The sequence below is a fragment of the Suillus clintonianus genome, assembly GCF_016758775.1.
Source record: "Suillus clintonianus strain FC179 chromosome Unknown DEU56scaffold_49, whole genome shotgun sequence".
Lineage (NCBI taxonomy): Eukaryota > Fungi > Basidiomycota > Agaricomycetes > Boletales > Suillaceae > Suillus > Suillus clintonianus.
This window is the reverse complement of record NW_024539273.1, coordinates 56,723-83,220: the sequence shown is the minus strand read 5'-3', so window position 1 is coordinate 83,220 and position 26,498 is coordinate 56,723. Positions and strand designations below refer to the sequence as shown.

At 47.3% G+C, this 26,498-nt stretch overlaps 12 protein-coding genes across 12 annotated transcripts; 6 read left to right on the top strand and 6 right to left on the bottom strand.

Moving 5' to 3' along the window:
• Positions 1-452: 452 nt before the first annotated feature.
• DEU56DRAFT_423082 (major facilitator superfamily domain-containing protein) lies at positions 453-3,210 on the bottom strand. Its single transcript, XM_041346157.1, has 17 exons — positions 2,685-3,210; positions 2,609-2,625; positions 2,482-2,561; positions 2,406-2,434; positions 2,320-2,357; positions 2,193-2,268; positions 2,007-2,137; positions 1,924-1,945; positions 1,842-1,865; positions 1,764-1,794; positions 1,691-1,709; positions 1,593-1,636; positions 1,383-1,543; positions 949-1,332; positions 814-894; positions 623-760; positions 453-571 (listed from the first exon to the last, which is right to left on the bottom strand). Exons 1-17 carry the CDS (start codon positions 2,912-2,914, stop codon positions 559-561), a joined length of 1,518 nt encoding a protein of 505 aa, XP_041207086.1. The 5' UTR covers positions 2,915-3,210; the 3' UTR covers positions 453-558.
• A 5,228-nt stretch (positions 3,211-8,438) lies between these two features.
• Positions 8,439-8,979, bottom strand: DEU56DRAFT_422893 (uncharacterized protein). The gene has a single exon (XM_041346156.1). It carries the CDS (start codon positions 8,868-8,870, stop codon positions 8,574-8,576), a length of 297 nt encoding a protein of 98 aa, XP_041207085.1. The 5' UTR covers positions 8,871-8,979; the 3' UTR covers positions 8,439-8,573.
• A 1,088-nt stretch (positions 8,980-10,067) lies between these two features.
• DEU56DRAFT_902238 (uncharacterized protein) lies at positions 10,068-11,002 on the top strand. The gene is made up of 4 exons (XM_041356590.1): positions 10,068-10,197; positions 10,251-10,384; positions 10,442-10,678; positions 10,728-11,002. Exons 1-3 carry the CDS (start codon positions 10,188-10,190, stop codon positions 10,619-10,621), a joined length of 324 nt encoding a protein of 107 aa, XP_041207084.1. The 5' UTR covers positions 10,068-10,187; the 3' UTR covers positions 10,622-10,678; positions 10,728-11,002.
• Positions 11,003-11,244: 242 nt separating this feature from the next.
• Positions 11,245-12,104, bottom strand: DEU56DRAFT_422851 (uncharacterized protein). Its single transcript, XM_041346155.1, has 3 exons — positions 11,893-12,104; positions 11,522-11,838; positions 11,245-11,466 (listed from the first exon to the last, which is right to left on the bottom strand). The coding sequence occupies exons 1-2, from the start codon at positions 11,938-11,940 to the stop codon at positions 11,524-11,526; spliced, it is 363 nt and encodes a 120-aa protein (XP_041207083.1). The 5' UTR covers positions 11,941-12,104; the 3' UTR covers positions 11,245-11,466; positions 11,522-11,523.
• Positions 12,105-14,215: 2,111 nt separating this feature from the next.
• On the bottom strand, positions 14,216-14,636 carry DEU56DRAFT_757198 (uncharacterized protein; the record flags this gene model as incomplete). The annotated part of the gene is made up of 2 exons (XM_041350101.1): positions 14,216-14,524; positions 14,580-14,636. The coding sequence occupies 2 exons, from the start codon at positions 14,634-14,636 to the stop codon at positions 14,216-14,218; spliced, it is 366 nt and encodes a 121-aa protein (XP_041207082.1).
• A 2,769-nt stretch (positions 14,637-17,405) lies between these two features.
• On the top strand, positions 17,406-17,649 carry DEU56DRAFT_689845 (ankyrin repeat-containing domain protein; the record flags this gene model as incomplete). Its single annotated transcript, XM_041347100.1, has 2 exons — positions 17,406-17,505; positions 17,561-17,649. Coding segments are annotated over 2 exons (189 nt in total), but the record flags the coding sequence as incomplete, so codon positions are not given.
• Positions 17,650-17,701: 52 nt separating this feature from the next.
• On the top strand, positions 17,702-18,362 carry DEU56DRAFT_739225 (ankyrin repeat-containing domain protein; the record flags this gene model as incomplete). Its single annotated transcript, XM_041348712.1, has 6 exons — positions 17,702-17,734; positions 17,791-17,823; positions 17,876-17,910; positions 17,964-18,070; positions 18,124-18,209; positions 18,261-18,362. Coding segments are annotated over 6 exons (396 nt in total), but the record flags the coding sequence as incomplete, so codon positions are not given.
• Positions 18,363-18,763: 401 nt separating this feature from the next.
• On the bottom strand, positions 18,764-20,327 carry DEU56DRAFT_951048 (isoprenoid synthase domain-containing protein; the record flags this gene model as incomplete). The annotated part of the gene is made up of 3 exons (XM_041359137.1): positions 19,501-20,327; positions 19,156-19,444; positions 18,764-19,099 (listed from the first exon to the last, which is right to left on the bottom strand). The coding sequence occupies exons 1-3, from the start codon at positions 19,911-19,913 to the stop codon at positions 18,764-18,766; spliced, it is 1,038 nt and encodes a 345-aa protein (XP_041207079.1). The 5' UTR covers positions 19,914-20,327.
• A 780-nt stretch (positions 20,328-21,107) lies between these two features.
• On the top strand, positions 21,108-22,162 carry DEU56DRAFT_422634 (uncharacterized protein). The gene is made up of 6 exons (XM_041346154.1): positions 21,108-21,342; positions 21,410-21,476; positions 21,535-21,749; positions 21,809-21,939; positions 21,998-22,085; positions 22,157-22,162. The coding sequence occupies exons 1-3, from the start codon at positions 21,181-21,183 to the stop codon at positions 21,693-21,695; spliced, it is 390 nt and encodes a 129-aa protein (XP_041207078.1). The 5' UTR covers positions 21,108-21,180; the 3' UTR covers positions 21,696-21,749; positions 21,809-21,939; positions 21,998-22,085; positions 22,157-22,162.
• A 760-nt stretch (positions 22,163-22,922) lies between these two features.
• Positions 22,923-23,564, top strand: DEU56DRAFT_811498 (uncharacterized protein). Its single transcript, XM_041353558.1, has 3 exons — positions 22,923-23,055; positions 23,116-23,292; positions 23,349-23,564. The coding sequence occupies exons 2-3, from the start codon at positions 23,174-23,176 to the stop codon at positions 23,521-23,523; spliced, it is 294 nt and encodes a 97-aa protein (XP_041207077.1). The 5' UTR covers positions 22,923-23,055; positions 23,116-23,173; the 3' UTR covers positions 23,524-23,564.
• Positions 23,364-24,870, top strand: DEU56DRAFT_811496 (aquaporin-like protein). The gene is made up of 7 exons (XM_041353557.1): positions 23,364-23,563; positions 23,612-24,048; positions 24,109-24,235; positions 24,289-24,323; positions 24,371-24,464; positions 24,518-24,579; positions 24,628-24,870. The coding sequence occupies exons 2-7, from the start codon at positions 23,645-23,647 to the stop codon at positions 24,773-24,775; spliced, it is 870 nt and encodes a 289-aa protein (XP_041207076.1). The 5' UTR covers positions 23,364-23,563; positions 23,612-23,644; the 3' UTR covers positions 24,776-24,870.
• Positions 24,871-26,293, bottom strand: DEU56DRAFT_811483 (alpha beta-hydrolase). Its single transcript, XM_041353556.1, has 9 exons — positions 26,166-26,293; positions 25,999-26,104; positions 25,872-25,944; positions 25,698-25,822; positions 25,442-25,646; positions 25,209-25,390; positions 25,073-25,155; positions 25,000-25,012; positions 24,871-24,945 (listed from the first exon to the last, which is right to left on the bottom strand). Exons 1-9 carry the CDS (start codon positions 26,236-26,238, stop codon positions 24,903-24,905), a joined length of 903 nt encoding a protein of 300 aa, XP_041207075.1. The 5' UTR covers positions 26,239-26,293; the 3' UTR covers positions 24,871-24,902.
• Positions 26,294-26,498: the final 205 nt, after the last annotated feature.

The following is a 26,498-nucleotide window of genomic DNA, read 5'->3' as shown; positions in this document are numbered from 1 at the left end:
GGGAGTGAACCTGTGACGGAAGCTCCCACTCGGACATTTTTGTTTGAGACGCCGTTTGTTTAGTGATAGGTTGCTATCTGGTTGCGAACCGTGCAGGGTTTGCCATATGTGTTTTCGGGTGGAAAATGAAGGTTCGAATCACGAAGTTGCTTATCGCCGGCGTGTCTGAAATAAACCGGGTGGGTACCTGAGTATAATGTTCAACTCACTTGCAGCTCACCATAATTTGTACTGCCAGCTCACACCTGTGGCCACTTTGCAGGTTCTTGCGTTTCTCGGACCTCCTTTCCACACTTGAAAATGGGTTCGGTAACGGATTCTTGTGGCAACTCAAGTGCTCACCTTGAGTACACGTCTGGTCTGTTAGTTATTTGGTGAGATGAGATCATGTTCTATGGTGCCTTCTGAATTGATCATCAGGCCTATTTGCGAAGAATCATTGACAAGTATCTGTGATATTCCTTCATGCCGGTAGTATCACAAATGAGACGTAGGTATTCGTTATCCCAAGCTGATGTGCGCAATCAAGGAGTGCTCAAAAAGGACAGTCGGTACGTCTCATATGGTATACCTTGCATACTCATCAGTTAAGATTGCATTGTGGATGAGTCACGGAGCCCACCTGAAAAGGGGACTGTTGTCGCCCATGTCCCTAAATTCGTATCCTCTTTCCTCGGTGATATTTTCTGCCAGACACTGTGCTTCTTTCTTTTTGTTCAGCCGATTATAGTCCCACATAGCGAACAGGCTCATTACGATCCTGTTACAAAAGTATGTTATCATGTTGTAGTTCGGAAGTCTGATGAGACATACGCAAGAGAAAGGAACCCCATGATAGTGCCATGCCCAATGTGGAAACGTGGCGGATCAATATAAATGAAGGAGGAGCAAATACTAGGACAAGCATGAGCGGACTGACATTATGTATTGTATAATAACAAGACGTACCCTCCAAGGTTACCAAGACCAATGACCATCGCTAGTACAACTCCACGTTTTAAGTCACCTCCTGCATTCGAACCTGACCAAGCAAGCACGATGGCGACGGTTGGATAATCTCCGGCAGCAGCCAGACAAGCTCCAACATACGACGGGCCCGCCCGTACGCTGCAATAAAGCAGGATATATCCCACAAGAGATACAAGAGCGCCACCAATGATATATGGGCCACGAAGATTGTGCTTGTCAGAATAGATGCCGACTATGATTGTTCCAATAGCGCCAAGAACAAATGGGGGGACTGAGAGCAGCTGGGCATTCGCAGCAGAGTAGCCAAGCTCGTTGATGATGGTTGGTGAAAATAGGGCAATGGCATAACCAGGGACGAGCAACCTGATGAAGAACTCAGTTCATGTACGCGATATGACAGGGAGAGTGAGTACCCCATATAAATGATAATTTGGACGTAAGTCTTGTAATCTTTTATGGCTTGCCAGACGAATTGAGTATCAAATCGAGTGGAAAGATTATTTGCATCCTGTTTGAGCATATTCATGATGCATAGTCTCTCTGGCTCGGTCAAAAACTTGGCCGTTTCAGGATACTAAGTAGTGGAAATCAACAAGTGACGCACAACTTAACTGTGAACTCACATCTTGCATATAGAAAAAAGAGAAACATGCAACGAGGACAGTGACTGGTTGAGCTCTAAGGTGAGCATTCGAATCGCCTCAGATCTGGCACGACTGACCAATGCCCTCTAAGCCGAACTAGCAGAAAATATAAATTTGTGAAGATCTCGGTTTTAAAAGATGTAGACATACAATCCATTGCCAACCATGCAATCCTCCGACCCTAATTGGTGAATCAGTGATGGTTGACAAGGAAAGCAACTTGTTTACCCCTCCATCCGCTCAATGCCATACCTGTATGCATGACACGTGAAGGTCAACGACGGGTTAACGGGAAAATAAAGCGACTTACGCAAGGAGTCCGCCGAAGGCGCCTATGAACAAAGATAAGTTTAGACAAATATAGATTCTGACATATATTAAAATATTGCATACCTGCGACTGCTGCTGAGGAGAAGAATATGGCGATGCGCTTGGACCGTTCCGAACGTGGATACCAAAGGCAGATGTAGTAATTTATTCCAGGGAATAATCCTGCTTCTGTCAAACCAAGGAACACTCGAGCTCTGTCATAATGTTGTTATGGCGTCTGTCTCCACTATGCAGACACGATTCACGCACACAACGAGTGATTGGTATGATTTGACGAGACACATAAGGGTCATTACAACACCCCACGCGACCATGATAGATGGTACTGGATCGATATTAGATGGTGAGAGAAACAACAAGGCAGAGGTGAGCGTACTCCATCGCGATGGTCTGAATAGCTTGAGTGCGATGTTCCTATACAAACAGTGAGCAAAGACTCGCTACTTTTGATATCCAACATACGAGGGGACCTCAGCAAAACAGTACGGGATCTAGAGTTATTCAGCACTTGGTGAAATATGCGTAATACACGACGCACAAAAAAGACGGCCGCAGCAATATTATACCTGAAGCCGGTCAAGTTCAGGTTTGTGGACATACCAGCAACCTTCGCGTTTCCTGATGATGGCCTCAGCAGGAAGTCCACTGTAAATGTTCCAACTTACCAACATTGACCCGATCTCTGAAAACATCATATAATGTGAAGCAGCATCAGACAAGACGGGCGTTCATTACACTCACAAGAACGACAAGAGGTAAAATACCGTTAAGAAAGGTAGTAGATGCCAATCGATCTTGCGCAGAATGCGCGCTCGCTCTCTCGGATTCAGAACGATTTGCTTTTCGGAGGTCGACTCGATGCTATCTGAGCCCATGGTGCCCTGATCAAGTGATGGTACAAATTGAAAGGAACGACTGGTTGGATGAGCGCCTTCAAGTTGTCCAGATATGATAGTGGGTATTAATATCATAAATGTCCTGAGCGGTTAGTGCGGGCAGCGTGGAGACAGTTCAGGTCCACCAGTTATTTGCAACCTTTAAATTAACACCCTGGACGAGTAGGATAAAATATGGATGCGGCCGATCAGGAGTCAGCCTGAGGCCACAGGTGACTCGGATTTGGATACCTTGACCATGGCATACGGCACGCCTACTTACAAGGCTTGTTAAAGCGCATACACTGGCAGCATTTCCGCAGTTTGTGGAGGTGCACCGGGATCTATAGAGCACTCTAGCCTCGTGGAAGCCTACTAGAGGTTTGGTTGATATTTTGCAGGACCCAGGTCACGGTGGCACCCACTACAGCCCACGTGACCATGTGGCCCACAGTACACTGCACCCGGTTCTCGGAAGCAAATGCCACTAGTTCACTCGCATAACACAGTACCAGCTAGATCTCATAGTATGTGTTCACGCCTTTCACTTCTACTGCACTATAAACAATTCCATGTGAGTTGTTCAAGTTTTTACCACATACAAATGCGATTTGAGCTATCAACAGAGCGCTCACCGATCTCAAGATCATCTCGCTGTCTGTTCCAGCTATTTTCGCCAATACCGTCCGCATCAGTGCGAGGCGTTTCAAGTTCATCATAGAGGGATCTAAAACGGAAGTCGACAGGAAAATGCTTGGCATGCCAAGAACCCTCACTACCGGCTTTGTGGTTCTTATGTTCCAAGAGCTACTTATCCATGGCGCAAGCAGAAAAGGCGTGCACACTGCCGTCTCTCATGTCTCGCATCGATGGTGTATCCTGGCAGTTGAAATACGCCTAAACTGTGGACACGAGTGTACTCTTCGTTTTGTTGCATCAGATTTAGTCCATTGGAACAGTCTCAATTCAGCGAGTACATTCTAAATGGTATTTTCTGTGCAAACACATGCCTACCACGAAAGTAAGCCTGTTTAGACCGTCAATTTACTTGTGGTCAAGTAGCTTATAATTCTTAGTAAAAGGCACACTTCACGACGGCACAATTAGCCTTGACTCAGGGCCTAACTCTGATTGTAGATAGGAGGTTTGAATGCTTCGGACACCAATCTAGCGGAGATGAACAAAAGCCGCCTGCACGGCATCAAATGACTGGAGATGAGATAGGCATAATGCAAGTATTGTTAGTATGTACATTCAAAATTCGGCAAGTTCTTTCTGAACTCGCTTTTAATTTTGCTGTTCAAGATGCTAAAACATCTTACCAACAGGGTAAATAGCATACTGACGCTGTATATGGTACATGAATCCACAGGAGTACTAACTGGGGTCAAGATGCCATGCTAAATGCAGTACTACGCTAGGAATGGCAAGATCCACCAACAAGTCAAACAAGAGGTGTTATATCAATAACACTGTCGGCATTAGGCCAGCTTACGACAACAATAAAAGGATTTAAACAATATAAATAACACTGGCCCGCTCCGGCTTCTACCCAACGCCATTGACTACTGAAGCGACATCACCGATTACTCCCTAAAATATCAGAATCAGCGCTGGTCATACAGGAGGGAAAGTCCTGACATTCACTGCTGCGGGGCCGGGCAGGTTCTCTTGTGGAGGTCCCGGTTATATGTGCGCGTGAACATCTGGTTGCAAGTATCGCAAGGATACAAGATTCCGAGGTGCGCAGCTTGAACATGTCTGGAAAGGCTTTCTTTTTTAATCACCACGACACATCCTTCCCAACAGCAGCGGAAGCGCAATTCATCTGCGCCCTTAATTCCGTGGCGTTCTCGGAGATGAGTCGACATATCACGTCCACGTATCAAGTCATTGCAGTGTAATCCATATTCACCAGTCCAATAGCACTGGAACATCTCGTCGACAGAATGAACCGACTATAAATGTCAATTCATCTACAGCTGCACCCATTCAGAAGACAAAACTTACAGATGAAAACCCGTTATTATACGACATGGCGTTATTAAGGGCGGCGCTTATGCTGACTTGTGTCTGAGCACACTGTATTTATTCAGAGCGAACTTGCCAGGAGGTCCACCGTTCCAACTCTCCGAATCCCAGCTCGGAAGGACTACGTCCCATAATTTAGGCTGGCGGCGAGCCAAGTAAATGGACTTGGACGGTGAAAGTTTCGTGTGTTTGGTGGATATGTGCGGTTGACAGTAGTACGGGCCCCCTCCAGGCTGAGATCTCAGCCGGGGGAGGGCGCCAGACCATGGCGCCTGGACGCTGAAGTGATCAGATGTGTGTCAGGTGCCAGCATGGCCTTAAAGCGGCGCGGCACCGACGCACGCCACCAAGTACATGGAACTACAAAAGAGAAGGATCGAATGCAGTCAGTGAAAGCATGGTTTGGACAAGAATAAAAACTGGCCAACCGTGCCATGTCAAATTAGATGTGACTTCATTGCGATTTTCAGCCAACTAGCCAAAGACCAGCTAGGGACCGAAAATCTGAGTCAAAGGTCAATGCCAGCGTTGCCCTATCAAATACAACCCAGGAAACAAACCAAAGCAAAGAAGTTGGCCAAACATACTTAACGCACGGTAGACTTACTTAGTACTTAGCCCTGTCGGATGCTAATAGCAGCTCACACGCAACGCTAGCTATCCTCGAGGTGATCTGGTTTTGATGTCCCTACTGGCAATAAAGACGATCGGATGACGGCATCGACGAAACTCCAGGAAAGAGATTGTGTCAGCTGAAGACGCAAAATTGAAATTGGAGGACTTTACGCTCGTGTTAATTATGCTACTAGTATCACAAGGTAGAATCAGCAGAGACTTTGGGATACCGTCGTAAGCCGTGCTTAGCACGATGTCGGATCTGCAACTTGGAAGGAACTCTTTGAATTGATCGCTCCGACATGATCATATGTTCCCTTAACTTCGGAAGTGCAGTACTTACCACTTAGAACCGGCATACAGGAAACATTAGCTCTTGAAACTCCTTGGGCGCGCTAGTGTTATAGAGACCACCTTGATCCTTGAATTCACGATGCACGACATTGGCACAACATGCACAAAATTCAAGTGTGAACGCATTTCGGTAATGTCCGAATTTCCTGTAATTTTGGTTTGAGTTTGACGAAAGAGTCCACAACGGGCGGCCATGTATTATGCTTATGATGTACAGTGCTGTACTTGTAATATCGTATACAGACTATTCTCCCCTCAAATATACAGCTGGAAAATAAAAAAGAAGAATCTCATATCAAAAGTACTCCTCCCTGCAGAGCAATTGCCAAAGCATTTTCTGTGCTATACACCAATGCTAGTTGACACGTGCACTCGCTCCTCGAAGGCAATCGAAGGCATGCTAGCTCCTGCATCGGAGTCAGCCACGAGCTTAGTATGATATTCCCGAATGCTAAGGATAAGGCGTGGTCCCAGCACAAACATCTTCATGACCGAAAAGATTTCAAGAGCACCACTAGATATCACAATTCCTATGGGAGTCGAGTCCTGCAGAAATGATGAACAGTGGTTACATGCAGAATCCAGATGACCGGGACAAATCGGCGCACCAAGATATTTGAAGAGAGCTCAATAAAGCTGAGGCCTGAGACAATAGCAAAGCTAGCATGTACCGAACTTCAGGGGCAAAAAGATAACCACATTTAAATTACGGGCCCACCTTGCAAAGTAAAGTACATGCGATTTTACCAACACTGTGAAATAGCTCCCGATGGTCGGTCCTGTTGATGGTCCGAACTGTCGCAAGTCACTGAAGTGTTTGACAGCAATATGAACTGCAAGACACAGTGCGATAACTTCCCATGCAGTGTTGAGCGTCCAAACCATTATGATCAGAAGCCTGGCATTTCCCTCAAAGTCATAACCGCAAACATAGGTGCCAGAAAGGTTCATTTCCTCTGGTATTCATCTGGTGAGCCTTGTTCTTCCATTCAATGAGTAAAACTTACCCCCTATAATATACTTGGATCCTATCGCGTTTATTACTCCGCAGGCGATTTTGAATGCCAGAAAGATGACAATGACAAATATAAGCATCTTTATGGATCCCTGATACATGGCATGTAACCGAGCAATCACGATGACTTGTCATCATATTTCAGCCAAATAAACACTGAGGTATCGCAGCTGAGAAGCTCACCGCCTAGCATGGTAGCTACAACCACATTGGTCCAACTGATTGTGTAGGCCATATTCTTGCCTGAGACACCCAATTAGTGATAACCCCCATAGGATCAGATACTCAAAACAAACTCACAACTGTTGTAGTCATTATGGTGAACCAACTATGTAGTCAAGAATAATACTCACCCCTACATCGGAGCACAGAGGGTTAGTTGGATGGGAATGGCAGGTATCAGTGCATGATCCTCACTACATTTGTCGTCAAGACTGACGGAAGGCTGACTGTATGTCGCTGGTCAGAAGAAACAACCAGTGAATCTAATAAAACATACACAACATGCCAATGCTGGTCGTAACAGGTAGCTTATTAGCACAGCGCTGCCTTGCAAGCCCTGAAAACATACATAGAATAAGTTATTCCGATGTAGCGTATCTAGAAAACTCTGGAGTCAGCACAACTTGCCAATTGCACTTATAATATAAGCTACGAACGGCGAGAAACATAACAGTCATGAGGGACCAGCGTTGCTTCTGCTCTATATTACCTGCTGTTCTTCTGATATGGGATTCTGCTCACCCAGACCAGTTCAACCTATAATGATTCTTAGCGAGATGGCTGCACCGGCAACGACATCGACCTACCTCTTGTTCAAGCGTCAGTGCTGGAAATACCATAAGAATGTCAATGGTTCTTCAATGCGATTTCGGCTCACCCCAATCGTATATCACTGCGGCAGAGGCAGCAACTGAGAACCCGAGGTCAATGTCAGATTGAGACATCGGCAGCAGCATCCGACGGGGTCTTCACGAACCTATCCAATAGCTGAAAAAACGAGTCCAATTGATGAATGGCCACCAACTGGGATCATTCGAAACTTGGGTCATATTCGAGGGATGGGTGTGACTGAGTGGGCAACTTGGTGAGTGAACAACGATGGGGTTCGTGCTAGATCCAGCAATTATATCATCAAAATTGGCATTATAGGGATGATGTTTGTTTGAAATTCCCGATTGAATCGAACAAGATCATGATGTTGAACGGCAAGCAACGTGATGCGCGTGGAATATTTGAACAATATAAGAATTCGAGATGCTATTTGTACATCAGAGACTTGTTTCGAATGCGATCATCGAAATATTCTTGCCACAACAGGAGTTCTATTGGATCAGGTAGTTCTTCGATCTATAACAGTCCTAGGTGTGATGTGGCCATTGAAAAGCCTTCTAATAATTCTCAATGAACATCAGTGACTCGCTGGCACAGGCCCTAGGGTGCGATAGGTTGATAACTCATCCAAGGTCTCTTGACAAAGTCACGCTCTATCGATATGACATCAGAACTCACAAATGACAAATGGAATACGTCAAAATACAACGACACACCTCTGCAAATGCCCGCAAGCACCCCCGAATGTCTGATCTCTAATACATCTATTTCATCCTCAGTAGCCCTCTCTGCCACGGTCATCGGATGATAATTTGAAAAGGATGCGCAGTAAGGGTAGTGCAACCCCGACGCATGGCAATGCACCTGACGTGGTTGATCTGTAGGTGAACACATGAAGCGCATAGATCAACACAGAAATAGAGAGGCTAGAAGCAAGAAAAGAAAACTCGGACACACCTGCACGGCTGCATGGCCACGGAGGTAGCCGAATCCACAGGCTCGTATCGTGAATGCATCAACGGACATTGGTTTCCAGTGGTCATCCATCTTCCATCCTGACTTGACCCAATCCACGTAAACTAGAATAGTGTTATAACTGTACGCGAGAGATAAGGTAAATAACTCACAGCGGGAGCTTTTACGGGCAGGGCACAAAGCAGCAGTTTGATGGTTCAAATTCAAACCTCGGTCTCTGTGTCCCATAGTTTAGCAATACCATAATTGCCCACACACGCCAGAACATTAATGTGTTTGGGTGAAAGTGCGACGGAATTCAAAATATAGTCGTGCTCAAAAGAATGGAGTAGTGTCCCTGATTTGGTGTTGAAAACACGAACAAATTGAAATTTACAGACATGCGCGCCGTGTTGATCGGGCCCACCACGACTGTTCCGTCTTTTGCGCTTCGAATCAGAATTGTTCCATCTTTTGATCCGCTGGCAAGATGACCCCCGCTGGGAGACCAATCATCCCTCCCGCACGCAATGATCTTCCCGTCTGGTGAAAGCACCAGTGCATATATCTTTCTACCATCACCCCTCCACGGCTGTCCGACCAGAAGCCCTGTGTCGTAGTTCCACTTCCGCATCGTGCCGTCCTCAGAACCGCTCACAACGTGGACATTGTCGTGCAAGAAGACGAAATCCCAAATCCTGTCCTCGTGTCCTTCAAACGTTTGCTTTGGAGTTGGTCTTTTTGATTGTTCTGGGGCCGAAGCTTCCTCGAGGGTGGGCTTTACAGAGGATTCAGAAGTCATAGCTCGTTACCGTAATCTGGTGGAACAGTCTGACTCTCCTGCGGTTGGTGATCAATTATGGGGATGAACAAGTCGCTCAGCACTCACTTGTTGGTCTACTGGTTTGTTGTTTCGGGGCAAGTTGGTAAGGTAGGCGAGTTTTTATGTTTTGTAGGTGGAAGGCGTGCATTCCACCACGAGGCGGCGCTAATCGCCTATTCACAGGTTCATGTCGCAATACAGCATTTTGGCTGGTTTGATCTTTGCAAACCACAATCCCCAATCATACACTTTACCCAATTCCAATCACTCTAGATTTGTGAACTACGCTTCGGTGCATACTCGAGGCAACACAACGACCATTCAGCAATATGGCTTCTCGTGTCTAGCTATCGTTTGCTTCATAGCCCATGTTGCTGTTCATATGTTCTCCGAACTTTTACCATCTAAAAAAAATTAAAAATTAAAAATATTGCTCGTTTGAAGCCCTACCCCCGCCCAGAAGACAATCCAACACCTTGTAGCCCCTGCCAGCCATTAGGACATCGCTGCCGGCTTTGAATTCAGATGAACGAGCGGACGATTTGCAACTCGAATCAGCACCCAGGCCGTGATGAAAAAATTGAAAGGTAAATCGGTGATAATTTTAGATCCCAGTTGTTTGACAAACTTGAGACCGTACAGCATATAAAACACCACTGTAAGGTGAAAAGCTGTGCATCTTCCCGCCATTCTATCCTCTAATGTAGTTGTGCATCCCTCAGTCAGTGCTAGTGCCCTTCTTTATGTCATTAGGTGGGTTATCTCGTGTCTTGCAGGGTGCGAGAGGCTCATTGGGATTTACCCAGCGTATACAATGTTTAATGTCTACCTCCCCAAGCTGCTCGAAACTGGATCGAGTGATGATACCTCGACAAAGTCTCTAGAAGCTAGCTTGTGGGATGTTTTAATAATTACTATGGGAGGGTGTCCTGGTGCCATCGTATGTCTTCCCTGTTTTGTTTCATGTGTTGATGGCGATGTTGATGGCTGACTGCAGCTCGGAGCCTATACGGTCGAAAGTCCTCTTGGATTCCAGACTCCTACAATATCCGAGCAGCCTCGGCTTCAACTAATGCCAAGAAAGGTGTTTCGTTCCAAGGTTGAACATTCAACATCACCAATACATGCTCTTCCACACGACACGGTCAATTTTCCCGCGGATCTAAAAAATGTTTGACTAACATGCAGCTCGAGGGTGTCACTAGAGCGCTTTCTGCAGAAATCGATCCCCAAGGTCAGCTATGATGCAGCCCCTTCCTGTCACGTTCTCATACAGATTACAGCACCTTGCTCTTGAATTTTTGCAGATCAGAGGAGACCTCTTGTATATTTTTGCAACCTATGCTGACGAATTGCTCCACGGTCGAAAGAGGGACGATATTATGTCAATCCAATACCTAGATGCGGAGAAACTTGTTCACCAAAAATGTCCTCCAGAACGCTTCCCGTCATACAGATCATCGGTGTTCGTTGCGAGGCAGAAGGCCGGGCTAATTGACTGATATGTACGAGTCTTGGGGGGAGGGTGTTGGTTTCAGCTAGCTGCTCTATGATCCTGCTGACCGATTTCACTCGGTTATTTAAGAGTTTCGATGGTCTGCCTATGTATGGACACAGGCGTCAATTTGAGTCATTCGAGGGACTGTCAGGCGAAGTGAACGTTCCAGTTAGTATGTTGACGCCCGTGGTTAGATAGGAGGGCATCCGAACCCTTCGGACACGATAGTAGAGAAAGCTTCCGCCCGCATGGCACCAAAAGATAAACCAGGCAGGGATGTGCGCAACATCAAAATTCAACATGACCGCTGTTAACATCCAATTCAAATATATGGACTCATACAAGAATTAAACCATTCATCACTGGGGTAGATGGAATAAAGGAATACACAAGTCCATAGAAGCACAAACTGACGTCAGAAATGCAAGACACATTTGAGTTAGTCAATCACGAAGGCTTCGAATATCCACCATATGGTTCCTTTTCCCAGCATCTACCCGACTTATGAGACTACCGAAATGATACTGCAACCTCAAATCAGTCCGTCATATGCGAAAGAAAGTCATGACAAGGTCTCACATCTACTGCTGTTGAGCTGGGCAATTGTTCTGGTGCTTGGCGAGGTTGTAACTGCGCGTGAACGTTTTGCTGCAGGCGCCGCAAGTATATTTGATCCTGCGGTGCGTTTCCTCCACATGCCTCGACAGACTCTCTTTGTTGAGCTCCTTGTTGCAATTATTCCAGAAGCAACGAACGCGCAAGTTATCTGGACCACGAATTCCGTGAAATTCAAGGAGGTGAGCAGAAAGTTCGCGGGGGAAAAGTGGGTAGTTGCAGTACGATCCATCTGGTCCGATCCACTGACACAGGAACATCGGGTCCAGAGAAGGGTCCGACTGCGAGTATCAATTTAGTGGCAGCGATGCCCGATCAGAAGACATAAAACTTACATGTTCCAGTCCGGGGGGGAATCCGTTGTTGGTGTGGATGTACGACATAGTGGTGTTGGAGGCGATGGTTGTGACGTCCTTCTTCAGATTGAAGTGTCTGAGCGAGGGCTGTATTATTCTGCACGAGCTTGCCAGGAGGCCATCATTCTAAATCCCCCAATAACAGCCAAGAGCCTCATGGTCTGATGGCCTGGGGGCTGGTGGGGTGCCAGATGGTTGTCTCCTGGACTGTGAAAATTTCATTGGTTGGAAGACCAAACCATAGCCATCAAATGTGTATCAGTTGCCAGTGGCCTTGGCCTTCGATGGAGCATGTCGTCCTCGAGTATCAATGTCGCCACCGAGCACACGTTAAGGATTACAAAAACCTAGAGAAGCATCGAATTTCATCAACAAAAACCTAACCCGGCCGAGGGAAGTCCAACGTGCCATGACAGGATTAGGTATGCTTACAAAATGATTCCACCCACCAACCGGCCAAGGAACGGCTGCGAACCAACTAGAAACAAACGGAGTCATGATGACACTAGATTTCAAAACCAGCAAGGAAAATGAGAGGTTTTGGCACTGTGTATTACGCGTGGTAAAATTAGTCCTTGACGTTATCAGGGCGTCAATACTTGGTAGCTGACGTATGACGCTCGTGGTTTTTGATGTGGTCTCATTTTTATATCCCTACTGGCTATCCAGACCATCGAATAGCAGCATCGACGGAACCGTTGGCGGTCTAATTAGCTCGGGTGTTGTTGAACATAAACGCACCGCCATGCCACCGCGATCATGTGCTCCGCGCGATGCGATGCGCTCTCTGTGAGCGTCTGTTGGATCAAGGCGATACATTACATCACTGTTTCGCAGTTGTCTGTGAGGGAGAGGGACGTACTATAGACATAATTTGCAGGTGAGCATCACTTATTCCCCAACGGATTTCAGCTGAGAATAGACTGAATCACTGCAAGATTAACTGTGAATTTATAAACGCGCAGACAAATCATTGGCCTTCTGTGTTTCGTTAGGCAAGCGACTCTCTGGCCCTGCGAAGTTGGAACGACCAGAAGCTCTTCTGGAGGCCACCCACCTTGTCATCGATGTCAAACGTTGTGGGTTTGCATACAATGTCACACCACTGTGTACATTCAAGTTGGACTTGGGACAGAAGAAAATTGAACATCGACGGGATTATCGCAATTGGCGCAGTCTCATCCGTCCCGGACCGTCCGTGTTAACTGACTTCTGGCAGAATGGTCGCAGGATCGTCATATGAATTTGCATCGAGAGACGACCAGCCTGGGCGCCAAATTCCATCGACAAATCAAATCGATGAAACTTCGAAAACTGGAAGATGGCTCCCAATCGATCATCGTCATTGGGGTTACCAAATGGTCGATGGCCTGGCAGAAAATTACGAACAAAATGGTTGCCGTCAGCACTCATGTACACTCCAAATGCATTTTGAATGAATGACTCTACAGATACTTACTGGAGGGTACTAAAAGCAAGAAGTTTGTCATCGGCGATCCATCCGCGAAATTCAACATTAATATTTTGTAACTCCGAATCTCCAATTGCCAAGTTGCGAATCTCGAACTTTTGAAAGAGATCTTTCAGCTCACCGCAGGTCACCGCGACAGACATATATTCATTATCCTTGCCTGCCTTGCAATGCCACGTCAGCAAGGCGGCATTGTTCTTGATTGATCTGCACGACTCGGAGGTTGCCGCTCGTACCAGGAATTTCCAACCGTGGGCTCATTCATATGCATGAATTCTGTACAGTACTAATGTTGGTAATATCCATTAAGCGTGATTAATATCCACCAATGATGTCACATCCGACAATTGCAAGTGACCTACCTCGTTCGATAAAATGGTTAGGTGGATGTGTCTCGTTGGATTCAGACCCTGTCACCCCCGAGCCCGCATTGAAATGTTGCCAACATGCGCCAGCCAGACCTCATTAAATATTCTTGCAACCGACTCGAGTCGTTAACCTGGACGATGCGAATGCATCCAGGTTCGAAAATGCGTTCACAAGGTTTTTTTTGGCGCTTTTCGGAACAACGCTGGCTTTACCATGATGATACATAGCTGAAGCTGTTGGGACATCAGGGAGGTGATCACATCCACCGGACCGCATTTGAGGGTAGGCATCTTGTACAAATTTGACAAGACCGTTACCAACCTGGTAAATAGAAGAGGACACCGACCAATTGAAGTACTAACTGAAGTTGTGATATAAAAGATAAATGCCATAAGAGCCATTGAGTACATAGGAAATTATTGACCAGGCTGGACACACGCTACAAGGCTCCGTATTTAATATTTAATGCCGAGTTTTCGTATGTTTGTTTAGAGTATCTTTGCGCGTGAATGTGTGTCCACACTGCTCGCACGGGTATACAATCCCCATGTGAACTTCCTCGACGTGCCTCGCCATACTCTCCCTTTTGACCACCTTATTGCAATGTTCCCACATGCACGGAAAGAGATCACTGTCTTTGCCTTTAATTCCATGAACTTCACGTAGGTGAGCGGGAGTATTGGTGCCAAGAATCAAGGCGTCGCAATGGAATTGTGGATAGTCTGCATCACTCCACAGACATAGGAACGTCTCATTGACATAATGGGGAACCTGCAAGCGCCGATTTAGTCGCGACGATGAAACAGTCATAAGATTGACAACTCACAGGTCTAGAGGAGTCAGATGCTCCATGGCTCGAAGAGTTCACAAAGCGCGTTGACATGATAGGCAGTGAAGCAACGATTATGATGATTGTGCAGTATTGCTTTGAGCAGACTGGAGTATCTGAGGAGCGGTGAATCCTGTCAAAGTCTACCATCAGTTTAAATAATATGAATGAACTTGCCAGGATGGCCATCGTTCCAGCTTTCCGAATACCGGTTGGCAGGGACTTCAGCCTTGTGGGCTGGCGAGGTGCCAGCGCCTGGACGGTGAAAATTTCGTTAGTTGGTAAACAAAACCATGACCATCAAATGTACGCCAGTTGCCAGTGGCCTTGGGCCTTGGCCTTCAATGGAGCGTGTCATACATGTGTATCAATATTCCTTGCCGATTAGGCGTGAAAGATAGCAAAATCCCAGAGGACCATCGAATTTCTGTTGCCGACTGTATGACTTGGTCGATGGATGGCCAAACGTGCCATCATGCCGGGATTAGGCAAGTGGCTTCTAACACGATTTCCACCAAGCCAACTCCAGACCAAGGACTAGCTGCGGAATAGAGAAACACCCGAAAGTCAAAGAACACCAGCCAGGAATATAGTAATCAAACGTAAGGCAACGCAGCTGGTCCCATTGCCCGTGACTGTATGTGGCACGTGGTGAAATCGACGCTTGATGCATTCGGGCGCTAATAACGCACAACAGTATTTCCTGTTGATGAGGCGACCTACGCGTTTCTATGCGTTTCGATATCCCTACTTGGCCATCACGAACTTTGGAAAGCAGCATCGGCAGGACTAGTCTGAGTTGGTCTGTTCAACTCGGGTATCACCGAAAAGAAAGACGCGTCAGCCCAGAATGGTTGCAAAGTGGACACACCACCGGTTTGCAAAGGTACATGCACTAGTATAATGTCACTCGCGGCGGCGAGGCGCTCTTCTTGACGAAGGCAGCACACCACCATCTCGTAGTCTGTGACGGCAGTGATAAACATTTGATTTGCGGGTGAAGATTGCTGATTCCCCGGCTAACCTCACCTGAAAACAGGCTGGATCCCTCGAGCTGCAAGTTCGACCGTGGATACTTCGCCTTGCGAACAAACCCTTGGCTCCGTTAGACGTGTAACTTTCCACCCCTACGATGTCAGGATCTTCAACTACAAATTGTTCTGGAACCTACCTCGTCGTACGTCAAACCGCCCAGATTCGCCATTGATGTTGTTTGTCATGAGTAGCCATAGTACCAGGCTACTCCAAGGAGCTTCGGAGAAATACGAAAGAAGTGATCGATCACGATCATTAGCAGACTTCAGGGGATGCAAATCGGAGCACTGTGTGCATTCGCGTTAATGGCGCTAGAACCACGAGGCATAATCAGCAAGAACTTCTGGCAATAGTAGCCAGATCGTCGTAAGCCATTCTTAGCATCGAGATCCAACCAGGTAGCCTTAGCTCATTTGAAGATTGGAAATAAAACTTTCGAAGTTTGGAAATGCGACGAGTACCACCCGCGGTTCCGAGTTTAATCGTTTGCAGGGTTGCAATGTTTGCCAAACGGTCGATGGTGTCCCAGAAGATTATTGGAAAAAGGGTAATTCCCTGTGTCCATCGTACCTATGCCAATCCAAAATATCAATCCGAGCTTCGAACTTGACGCTGCAAGTTTGCCGCCATCGATCCACTCGCAATACCAATATTGCAACTCCCGGTAGCTTTCTTCCACTTTGTCTTGAGACTCTCGCCTGTCATGGTTTCAACGGAACTGGAGCCCAGCGTAATGATGCAGGTCATCGCGTTCGCCCGTCGTCCAAGTCGTCCTCGAGCAACGCAAGCAAGCCGCAACATCATGATGGGCAGGCCGCGAAGCGGAAAACCTAGAGTAATGGAAAGGCACCGTTCTAGCCTGTTTCCTACTTGCGACGCGTCTAGTAATCTTGGCTCGTTCATGATCGCTCGTCTCAATGCTATCAATCTCTGTCCTCTCTGCTGACGGCATCAATTTTACATTTTCTTGTAGACCATGGGTAACGACCTGCTTCGCTCGGTAAAATGGGCGTTAGGTTGGATTGAAGATTCAAGTCATTGTCAAAAAAACATAACCAGGTCACGTCAACAAAACGTCTTGAACAGGTCAATATTCACGCACAAAGTCGTTATCGTTGTGCATTGTACTCGAGTCTATCGAGGCTTTGACTCTGGAGCGGTCTGTGACCGTCTGTTGTGTCGATCGTGCATGAACGGACTAGGATTTTAAGTAGTACCGAGCACCCGTTCTTTTCCCTTGGTTATATATGCACGGGAGAGGTAGCAGTACCGTCGCCTACGCAACTAGTACGCCCTCCTTGGTGTGATCCGTGCTTACACATGTATAGTCGCACCCCTGCCGGTACGAAAGGTACAATTAATGGCATGGATGTTTCGACTTCTAGTCATTTAGTCTTTGTCAACGTCCGTTGAACTCCGTTCTGGCTTGGCAAACAATCTGATAATCAGATGTCCCATATATATCCTCGTGACCATAACATAGGGTTAGGAGTTAGCTCTAGCGAGCCGCGTAATCATTCATTGGTTCTGCTTCACCACCACAACGATTAAGATGTCATTATCAATCCATGCTGCCGCTCAAAAAAGTGCGCTTCCATGGCGTCTCCCTACTCATGTCTGACTTTCCATCTTCTAGATCAACCCGCCCTCGTTCGTGCGTTGACAGAAGAGAACCCAAAGCTTGTGGATGCTGTTGATGACGTGAGCCAGCCTTGTTTCATCTTGGTGATTTGGAACGCCTGTTACATGTGCCCCCAGGATGGTAGAACACCACTGCATTGGGCCGCGTCCAGCGGTTCGACGGAGATCGCGTGCTATCTCATTGCGAAGAACTCAGATGTAATAGACACCGTGGATGGAGGTGGCTGGACGGCCTTGCACATAGCTGGTATGATTAGTTGAATATGCAAAGCATAGAGTGCACTCATTCTCTGCGAGTCCAGTAAGCGCAGGTCATGAAGACGTTGTTCGAGAGCTTGTGGGTGCTGGGGCTGACGTAAACAGAAAGAACGACAAGGGAATTACTCCTCTGTCAGTAATGTTCCCGCCGGAGATTATCTTGACTGGTCTGATTTGGACCGCCCAGACATTACGCGGCATCGAAGTCCCGCATCGACGTATGTAGGTGTTGTTATCATAAACATGTTTGTGCTAATGGCGTCGACATCGACAGATCGGAAGATTCCTGATCGAAAGAGGAGCAGACGTATGTGATTTCCTCGAGGGTGCTTCGCAGGCATTAATTGAGTGACGACTAGATAAACGCCAAAGATAAGGCGAACCAAACGCCCTTGTGAGATCGTCAACGCTTACACGCCATCAAATTTCTCACTCGAACTCTCTTAGGCATCGAGCTGCAACGACAGGATCTACGGGGTTCGTTGCCCTCCTGATCAATCCTCCAGAAGGCTCAACAACTGCCAAGCTACGACTGAACACGGGCGATCGGATAGGTGGGTACATAATCGCGTTGATTGATTATATTAGATCAGGACTCTATTCTCAGGCAATACCCCACTTCATCTCGCTATGGATTCGGCTCATGCACAGGCTGCAGTAATGTTAATTGAGGCAGGTGCTGACCGTGGGAGGGTACGTCATTTCAATTCTGACTTCGCGAGGGTGTTATTGATGGTGCCTTAGACTAACTTAGATGAAGTAACCCCTGAGAATGTTGATGGTGTCGGAGGCACCGAGCAGAGAAGGGCGAAGCAACATGTGATTGATCACTGCGGCGAGCCCTGATTAGTAAATGGAGAAGTAGAAGCAGTAGAGGAGTGGTGATACCAATACCCGCCTTCAGGCTATTTCTGTGGAGATCCACAACAGCTTCTATTTGCACAAGGATGTCAGACTATCCTACATACAGTGGTATACATGAGTATCAGTACAAAGCCGCACAATGGCATGGACGAAACACATCAAACCGCAAGACGCTGCATGGGAACTAGAATACACATGAAACTACGAAGGCCGAAGACGTTTTGAGCATAGGAGGTTAAGAATGTTATAGATCCGAAGTAAATATCCAGCTTCATGGTAAGACGTATATGACGTAGCATTCTACAATAAACCGCAGTTAGAATTGTGCAGCGAAAAAGGTCAAAACGATCTTACCTAGAGAAACCGATGTAACAAGAGTCGGCCTACAAGGGCCTTTTGGGTAGCAACTTGATGATTCGGTCCTGCTTGATAGCATGCCCGTCCTTCCCGAAATAACGGGTGGAATCAAAGGACCAGTGCAACGAACCAACAATCCAGTTCTGCAGCCCTTCGATATAGATAGCCACCTGTCTGTCAAGCTCTTCTCCCCACGAGGGGAGGATAGCACGGTTGTCTTCAAAGCGCTGGACAGAACCCTTGCACAGCCGGCCAAGGTAGTCGACAGCGCCTTGCAGGTTCAGTTCTTGTTCATGCATGAGCACAACAATCATGTTGTGCGTGTCATGGCAAGACTGTTCAACGTTGTAAGAGAAAATATCCTGTCGAAAATAATGTCAGCGGTGCTCCAGCGTTTGACGACATAGTAAGGTCTTACGTTAGACCAAGTAACAAGGTCGTTGGTGGCCTCCTCTATGGCCATGATAACTGGATGCGACATTACTTCATCGGGGAGATCAATCCGAGCTGCATATTCGATGAGGGCAAAGCAAGGCTTGCAGCCGCTCGTGTCTCGCCTCAAGGTGATGTAAGATTCAAGATCGGGGACATGTCCCTTGGCACGGTCGTCCGCCTGCTTAGCCACAGCAATGAAGAACAGATCCATTGTGTGGATAAATCGTTCAGTGCAGCCGGGGCCCCCAGTCTGCCTAAAGCGGCTGAAGTACCTAGTATACAGACGTTAATCTACAGTGAAAATTCGTAATAGAATAAATTGACGTACGATTTGCACATTTTTCCACCGATTTTTTCCGTTTGGGAGTTGATGGGATCGCGAAACGCAGAAATGCAGCATTCACGCATTCCCCATGTACCGTCTACATCAAACTCATCCAGCCAGTCATCCATATTAAACAACCAGTTCATGAAATCCGAGCAGACTCGAAGATGAAATGCATCTGCATCTGGATAGCAAGCCGCAGTGAGTTCACCTGCGTGCAATCCCATAAATTTTGTGATTCTGGGCTCTGCGAGACATGCTCCGTGAAGAAGCCATTGCTCAGAAGCGCGAGACACCGGATGACAGTCAGGGTTCAGTCTCAGGGGATAGTGGCAATCGCCGATGAGATCAGGTAAAATAAAGCTTGCAGTCTCGAAGTCAGAATAAGTGCCAGTGTATGTTGCAGTAGGAGCCATGGAACTCGTTGGGCTCGTGTCGAGAGTGTCGGGGTGAGTTATATGCAGGACGGAACAAGAGGAGGCACGAGTGAAAAGCCAGATAACATTTTAGGTCTTTATAGTGGTGAAAGACTTGGGGGGATCGCAGTTCAGGCGTTTCAAGAAAACACGGTGTTGCACAGCTGTCATGACGGCAGTCTAGTCTACTATGTAGCTAGGTGTAAAGGCAAAATGAAATTTAATCCGGGAACCTAAAAATGCCACTTACGTGCCGTATCAGGACACCACATTATGGTATGCCTCATGGAGCCATGATCTGTCAAAATCCGAATCGGAACACATACATGATATACCAGCTGATTTCGCGCGTCGATGTTCTGATCAGCAACACCTAACAGGCTCCACAGCTTAACGAGATCGGGGTACAAAAAGAACTGAAGACTTGATTCCGGAACCGACAAAATCCGCGTGCGATCGGAAGTGGCAGAATGACATTGCCGGAACAGGTATGGTTTCGAAGGTACTCGTCTTGGATCGTGATCTATTGTCTCAATGTACAAAGTGTCTGGGCTGTTGAGTAGTTGGAATCGATTCAATTCTTGAATGGGGCAAACACACCTGTAAGTTGTACCCAACACCGCAAGCAAGAGGCTGCGGGTTAACCGGGACCGCCGGTCGAGTGTGATTGTTCCACGCTCCGCGGATATGTATTCCGTGGAAATGTATTAGCTTCAGAGGATTGCCCTGACAAAGCGCCAGTCATGAAACATAGCAAAAAATAAGCTGCTACCTGAATCTGACCTTTCATTTGCATCCAGTCTGAAAGAAGGTGTTCAAATAAGCCGCTAGGGACGGATCGTGTTTCGTCGACATCTGCGACATGTATCTGCATGATTTTCTAGTAAGTATGTACGTGACAGAAGCACGCAACAACAGATTTTTTCGAGGAGTAAATGCCGAAAGTTTCAGTGAGCATATCACTGGTAATCAATCGGATCTGGCCAAGTTACCGTGACTTGAGTTCTCATGATCTTCTAGCTTCTTGACCTGTTGCAAATTTAGATATCTTAGTTCTGTAAAAAATTTACGAATGCCCCAACGCCAGGCAGAGCTGCATTCGAGCCGGAGTGGACTGTGGATAGGGAAGTATGTCCATTGTCGACTGCCATCGTCAACTGAGGTCACGGGCGAGCAACTCGGTATTACGTAATGCTACCCTTCTGTTGCTCCCGCTGCTACAGTGCTACTACCTAGTCCTGCTCTTGTATTGAACGGATCCTGTCTAATGCCGTCGACAGCGCTCCCACTGAAAGTTACTCCCGCATCAACGCCAGCAAGGGCTTCACCAGGTCCACAACCCTCTACATCGGGATCCAAGACTCCCACAAAGCAGGCCATCACTACTAACCCTGGCGAAATATCCAGCCCCCATGAGTTAACAGCTTTCGTGCGTTTTACACGTTCCTGCTCTTGCAGCCTCCCAAATAGCAAGTGATAGCTAACAATGCTTACAGGTCGAAACACTACTTGAACAACTAGATACCCAATTTGACGCCATGTCGTCTCAGATTCTTGATCACAGTGCGTTTGTAATCTCCTGTGACCTGCTAGTGAACCCATGAATTAAACCATCTCAAAGTGATGCAAATGTCGAATCGAGTGGACGCACTGGAGGCTGCTATACAAGACATCATCAGCGGGGATGTAACCACACCAAGTGCATCTATGTCGTCGACGCCGCTTCTAGCCGCCGGCGCAGCCCTGCCGGGTATTCGAAGGAGCGGAAGTGGCGTCCAATGACGGGGATTTGACACAGTTTCAGGTTTCAGCTTCGTTTTATCAGTCACTGGTGGTGTTAATGCAATTAATTTCATAAATTTGAGCAGCACATGTAGACTGACCACTGGCAATAGCGGACAATTGTATTTCGGCCGACTTCGAATATTCTGCGACGTAGTATGGTTTTATTCTGACCTACTTGGAAACTCGTCCCTATCGCCAATCGCGCCAATCTATATTGAATCTCTCGAACGCCTGCAGTTCCGTAAGCCACTCGCATTGCACAGGAGCATTTAACACATGGCATCTACCTTGACATCAAGATGCACTAATCCTTCATCAGCTAGCATCAGACTCTTCTTCCATTCCTGATGGCCGACTGAATGCGATCATCTCGCTCAGATGAATTCTGTGAGAGTACCATTACTTCCGCACACAAGCAAAGTTTGATGTCTGCCCGGTACATACTTGTGGCCATAAAGCTGTGTCCGCCTATCTGCCTGCCTATACCGCATTCACTGTGGTCTTACCGCACGGCAACGACTTTATCTTCGCCGACAGGACTCGCTGGAATCTGACCACACACCGTTATGCATGATTGGCAAGAGCGATGCCCAATGCCCAACGTTCCTGGCCTTACATAATCAGGCTATCAACAACTCTCGGAGCATGATTGTCAAACTTTGAATGGTCTGTTTCAAATACAGTTTTTGGGCAGCTCATTCGACGGCCCTGGAGACAGTCAATAGTACGTTGCTTTCTGTTGTTCTGATGTTTTTTTTCGAACCGCACCCAGCAGAAACTTGAGCTCGGGGATGGAGATTAATCCAGCACTGGTTGATGATCCACTCCCAGCCTGGTCTGTGAGGTGTAAAGTTCCCCGGCCTGGTCCGTCAGGGAGAGTTTATCCCGAATGTACAGTCAGGCTGCGTGCGTGGCATAGAAAATGCCAAGTACAAGGTTGCGATCTCCCGTAGTGCCCAAATGGTGAGTTCCTTTTCTAATTTCTGGTCTTGTAATTTACCTTAATAGTTTGGAAACCGCATGTTGGTGAAAATTGCCGAGGTTACCGACAGACCTGAAACACGCTTACATTGTGTAGGCCGTGCCGGAATCTGCCGGAATCATCACTCGAATGATTACCTATGTTTGCTCGAATCCCAAAGTAGTATGCACTGAAATTCGCCCAAAGGCACGGTGCGACTGATCCACGCCTTCACCAACCATCCCTAGGACACTTCCCTAGTCCCTAGTGTCCTGCGCAAAAAAAATCAGGAATGTGCTGTACTCATGTCAAGGAGGCCAAAAACCCCTCGCAGTTCTGGTCAGAGAGAACACTTGCAACATATTTCCCGTTTTCCACGTGAGAGAGCACGGACTGGTCAGCACTGCGTTCTGGAGAGAACTGAGGAAACCTGCTGATGATGATTTGTGTCTCCATGCTGTACATGCGTGTATATTTGCTATCGTGACCCCCAACTCCGCCGGACTCCTGACACATGCTCCTCCTGCTTCTCGCTCTAGCTCTTCCCTTGCTCTCGCTCAAACCCGATCGGTCCGAACCCCGATGGGTCGCTCCGCTCCAACGGTGTGATGGATGGTTATCTGGGAGTTACAGGTCTGTTCAACTTCTCAATTCTGTATCTCCTTGTGTCCGATTTTTTTTATGTCAAGAACCTTACTCTCGTTAGGGTGCGGCCAAATTTTATCATTACCAGCTGAACGAAAACAAAGGGTCGCCGGTTTTCAGAAGGCGCACGACAGATCACAGCTGCAGTACAGACGAATGACCGCAATGCCAAGATGGTCCGATAGGGGATGGCGCATTGCCACCGCTCGATCAGCCTGAGGTGAAATGTCTTGAGCAAGTCTCGAGTGCTATCATCATTGTGAGTACTATCATCATAGTGATGTCATGGGGCTCAGCGGGGTATAAGGTGTAGGAATTACTCTTCTTCATCGTAACAACAATGTCTTCAGCAGCCAGTCCCTCTCGTTACTTTAACCGCGGCGTGTTCAGCACCTTCAAGCTGGACTGCAAGGCTGCTGCACTCGAGTTCGTCGGGACAACGTTCTTTCTACTCCTAGGACTTGGAGGTATCCAGGCCGCCAATGACGAGGCTTCGTCCAGCGGCACCACCATCGAACACGTGATGTACATCGCGACATCCATGGGTTTCAGCCTTCTGGTCTCCGCTTGGCTGTTCTACAGGATCACCGGTGGCCTCTTTAACCCCAATATCACCCTCGCACTGTATCTCGTGGGAGTGATAACCCCCGTCAGATTTGTGTTGTTCTGCATCGCACAGCTGATTGGAGGCATTGCTGCATCGGCATTGTTGCTCGCGTTGACCCCTGGACCTCTGGCTGTCAAGTAAGTGGCTATTGTGGTATTGATTTTGTCGATTCTAATGAACTCTGCGCCTCATGGTAGCACGTTCCTACAACAGGGAATCAATCCAGCTCAAGGCGTTTTCATCGAAATGTTCCTCACAGCAGCGCTAGTGATGGCCGTTCTGATGCTTGCCGCTGAAAAATCCCAGGTTACTCCGTTTGCACCGGTACGGATGGTCAGTATGTCTCATTATAAATAATGCTGAACATTTTGTATCAGATTGGCATTGGTCTGACACTGTTCGTTGGTCAACTGTAAGCCATCTACCTCGTTATGTAACAATATAACTGAAATCGTGCAGATGGGCCGTCTTTTATACAGGCGCAGCTATGAATACGGCACGTGCATTCGGACCTGCTGTCGTCACTGGGTTTCCTTCCTCTACCCACTGGGTGGTAAGCAAAACATATTTTTCACGGGCGCGGACCTGAACTGTGCCTTCTTATAGTACTGGGTCGGACCCTTCCTCGGCTCTCTGCTAGGAACTGCCTTCTACGCCATGCTGAAATGGTAAGTAAAATATACATGCTCACTCAAATTTACTGACGCCCATTGCAGGATGCACTATCAAGATCTGAATCCTTCACAGGCGTCCACGCATGAGATGGACTCGCCAGATCCGATGGCCATGAGACCAAGTAATACGGAGAAGCGTAATGGAGATGATGCAGGAGGGGGTTCTGCAGGCGGGTCAAGTGCAGTGTAGAGTTGCCCTCAACCTCCGAGGACTTTTGCTCAAACTAGAACATACAAGCCGGCCGGCGGCACAGTTTATAACTCACACACGCAGGATATAAACTTCTAATGGTAGATTGTGGTTCGAAATATGTCTATTATTTGATAAAATCTACGATGAGCTTCTTGTATTCATTTGGTCTCGAGTTTGAAGAACGTTAACAACAGAAAGAGTAGCACTCGAGGACAACTTACCGCTCAGCATGCACTGGACAAACCAAAAGCTTCATCAAGGATACTCGCGACGGATGATGGTGGTTGCACTTACCCCAGTGCCCGGTGTCAAGCTCTTTCAACTGATTCTGCGGGAAAAATTCATTGATTAAAGGGATGTTGTGACGGTTAATGTATCTGTCAAGGCAGTCAGGTTCTGGCGTAGATGTTTCTGTATAGCTGACACGAACTTGCTCTTCTTTCCCTTGATAAACAAGGCACGACTATCCCAGGTTCGTTCCCCAGGCGCGTAAGGGAAAGATTCAATCTCTGCTCGGCCTTCTTTCAAAATGTCGATAGGGATCTTGAATTTCACGGGCGCTGCCTTGTTGATCTCGAGATTCGTAAGCAGAAATGATCGGACGCTTGGATCCTAGAGGGCATTATAAGCATACTGAAAGGTGCAAGTGCAGTTTAAAGGCACCTGTTCATGCTCAGACATGATTTCATCCGCTTCCTTCCTCGTGGAGAGGTTGCCTGCTTCTATTATTTCCATAGCACGTATGTGTTGGACGGTATCCTGTGAGACTTTGGCTCTGACGGGAGCAATGTCAGACACTATCAGGTCTGTGAGTAAGTTAGAGGGTAGTTCGGGATGCAATGCGAGGGCCATTGCGACCTTGCCGCCCCTGACATAGAATGAGTGATTCAACACAGCGGATTGTTAAAAGAGAGCACACATAGAATGTCCCATAAGCGATATATCACGCAATGAGTGCTTCTGACAGAAATGAAGGATGTCCGCCGCCATGTGAGTATATGTCATCGGTCTGACATGCGGTGAAGATCCGTGGTTTCGCAAATCCTAGTATGAGGTCAGTCGTGCTATAGGGCAGAGTGGGACCCTCACTGACGAGGGTATATACGGGTCTGCTGAGGTCGCGCATGAATGCCTTGGAGAGTGATTGCCAGTTGCGCTTCGAACCACTGTCCGTTTTCATGACCACGGGCTGGAAATGGACAGCAGAGAACGAGACTCACAAGAACCCATGTAGTATTAGGAGTGGTCTATGCGATCGATTTCCATCTGCAGGTATGTGTTCGTCGTGGGCCAGCTCAACAGGTGACACGGCAGTAGACAGGCATCCTGTGAAGAGTTAAGCTAGACTTTGGGGTTTTGCGGTCTCGCAACAAGAAGGGTGTCGTACTGTTTAGTAGAGCCTGTGGAAGCTCAGTTGAAAAGAGTGTTGAGGCTCTATGTACAGAAGATTTAAAGATCATGCTGATGGCAATGGCCCAACTTGAAAGCGCTGCCGGTGAGCATCAGAAGTTCTCATCGTTCTGGGATTTTGATTGCCGGTCAATTCACCGGCTCGGCGTTATCAGTGAAATTCGGTCTTTAACCTTTAGTATCAGCTATCTATGTAAGTACTCTGTGCAATGCTCGAGTAAGCGCATGCGTCCACCTGCGTTGTAGTCTCCAGTCGCTGACAAGATAAGACGGTTGACATTGGGCTTTTGCTCCGAACATCTCCAATATT

Bases quoted from the DNA above. Each gene is read 5' to 3' on its own strand.
- DEU56DRAFT_423082 (XM_041346157.1), bottom strand. From the start codon at position 2,914: ATGATATTAATACCCACTATCATATCTGGACAACTTGAAGGCGCTCAT. The intron at 1,866-1,923 runs GTAAGTCGCTTT...TCATGCATACAG, and splicing joins GCCTTCGGCGGACTCCTTGC to GTATGGCATTGAGCGGATGG. The intron at 761-813 runs GTATGTCTCATC...CTTTTGTAACAG, and splicing joins ATGGGGTTCCTTTCTCTTGC to GATCGTAATGAGCCTGTTCG.
- DEU56DRAFT_422893 (XM_041346156.1), bottom strand. From the start codon at position 8,870: ATGGGACACAGAGACCGAGGTTTGAATTTGAACCATCAAACTGCTGCT.
- DEU56DRAFT_902238 (XM_041356590.1), top strand. The intron at 10,385-10,441 runs GTATGTCTTCCC...GGCTGACTGCAG, and splicing joins GAGGGTGTCCTGGTGCCATC to CTCGGAGCCTATACGGTCGA.
- DEU56DRAFT_422851 (XM_041346155.1), bottom strand. From the start codon at position 11,940: ATGTCGTACATCCACACCAACAACGGATTCCCCCCCGGACTGGAACAT. The intron at 11,839-11,892 runs GTAAGTTTTATG...TGATACTCGCAG, and splicing joins TCCCCCCCGGACTGGAACAT to TCGGACCCTTCTCTGGACCC.
- DEU56DRAFT_422634 (XM_041346154.1), top strand. From the start codon at position 21,181: ATGCCGTCGACAGCGCTCCCACTGAAAGTTACTCCCGCATCAACGCCA. The intron at 21,343-21,409 runs GTGCGTTTTACA...CAATGCTTACAG, and splicing joins CCCATGAGTTAACAGCTTTC to GTCGAAACACTACTTGAACA. The intron at 21,477-21,534 runs GTGCGTTTGTAA...ACCATCTCAAAG, and splicing joins GTCTCAGATTCTTGATCACA to TGATGCAAATGTCGAATCGA.
- DEU56DRAFT_811498 (XM_041353558.1), top strand. From the start codon at position 23,174: ATGCTCCTCCTGCTTCTCGCTCTAGCTCTTCCCTTGCTCTCGCTCAAA. The intron at 23,293-23,348 runs GTCTGTTCAACT...TTTTATGTCAAG, and splicing joins TGGTTATCTGGGAGTTACAG to AACCTTACTCTCGTTAGGGT.
- DEU56DRAFT_811496 (XM_041353557.1), top strand. From the start codon at position 23,645: ATGTCTTCAGCAGCCAGTCCCTCTCGTTACTTTAACCGCGGCGTGTTC. The intron at 24,049-24,108 runs GTAAGTGGCTAT...GCCTCATGGTAG, and splicing joins CCTGGACCTCTGGCTGTCAA to CACGTTCCTACAACAGGGAA. The intron at 24,465-24,517 runs GTAAGCAAAACA...GCCTTCTTATAG, and splicing joins CTTCCTCTACCCACTGGGTG to TACTGGGTCGGACCCTTCCT.
- DEU56DRAFT_811483 (XM_041353556.1), bottom strand. From the start codon at position 26,238: ATGATCTTTAAATCTTCTGTACATAGAGCCTCAACACTCTTTTCAACT. The intron at 26,105-26,165 runs GTACGACACCCT...AACTCTTCACAG, and splicing joins TCCACAGGCTCTACTAAACA to GATGCCTGTCTACTGCCGTG. The intron at 25,156-25,208 runs GTTCGTGTCAGC...CTGCCTTGACAG, and splicing joins ATCAAGGGAAAGAAGAGCAA to ATACATTAACCGTCACAACA.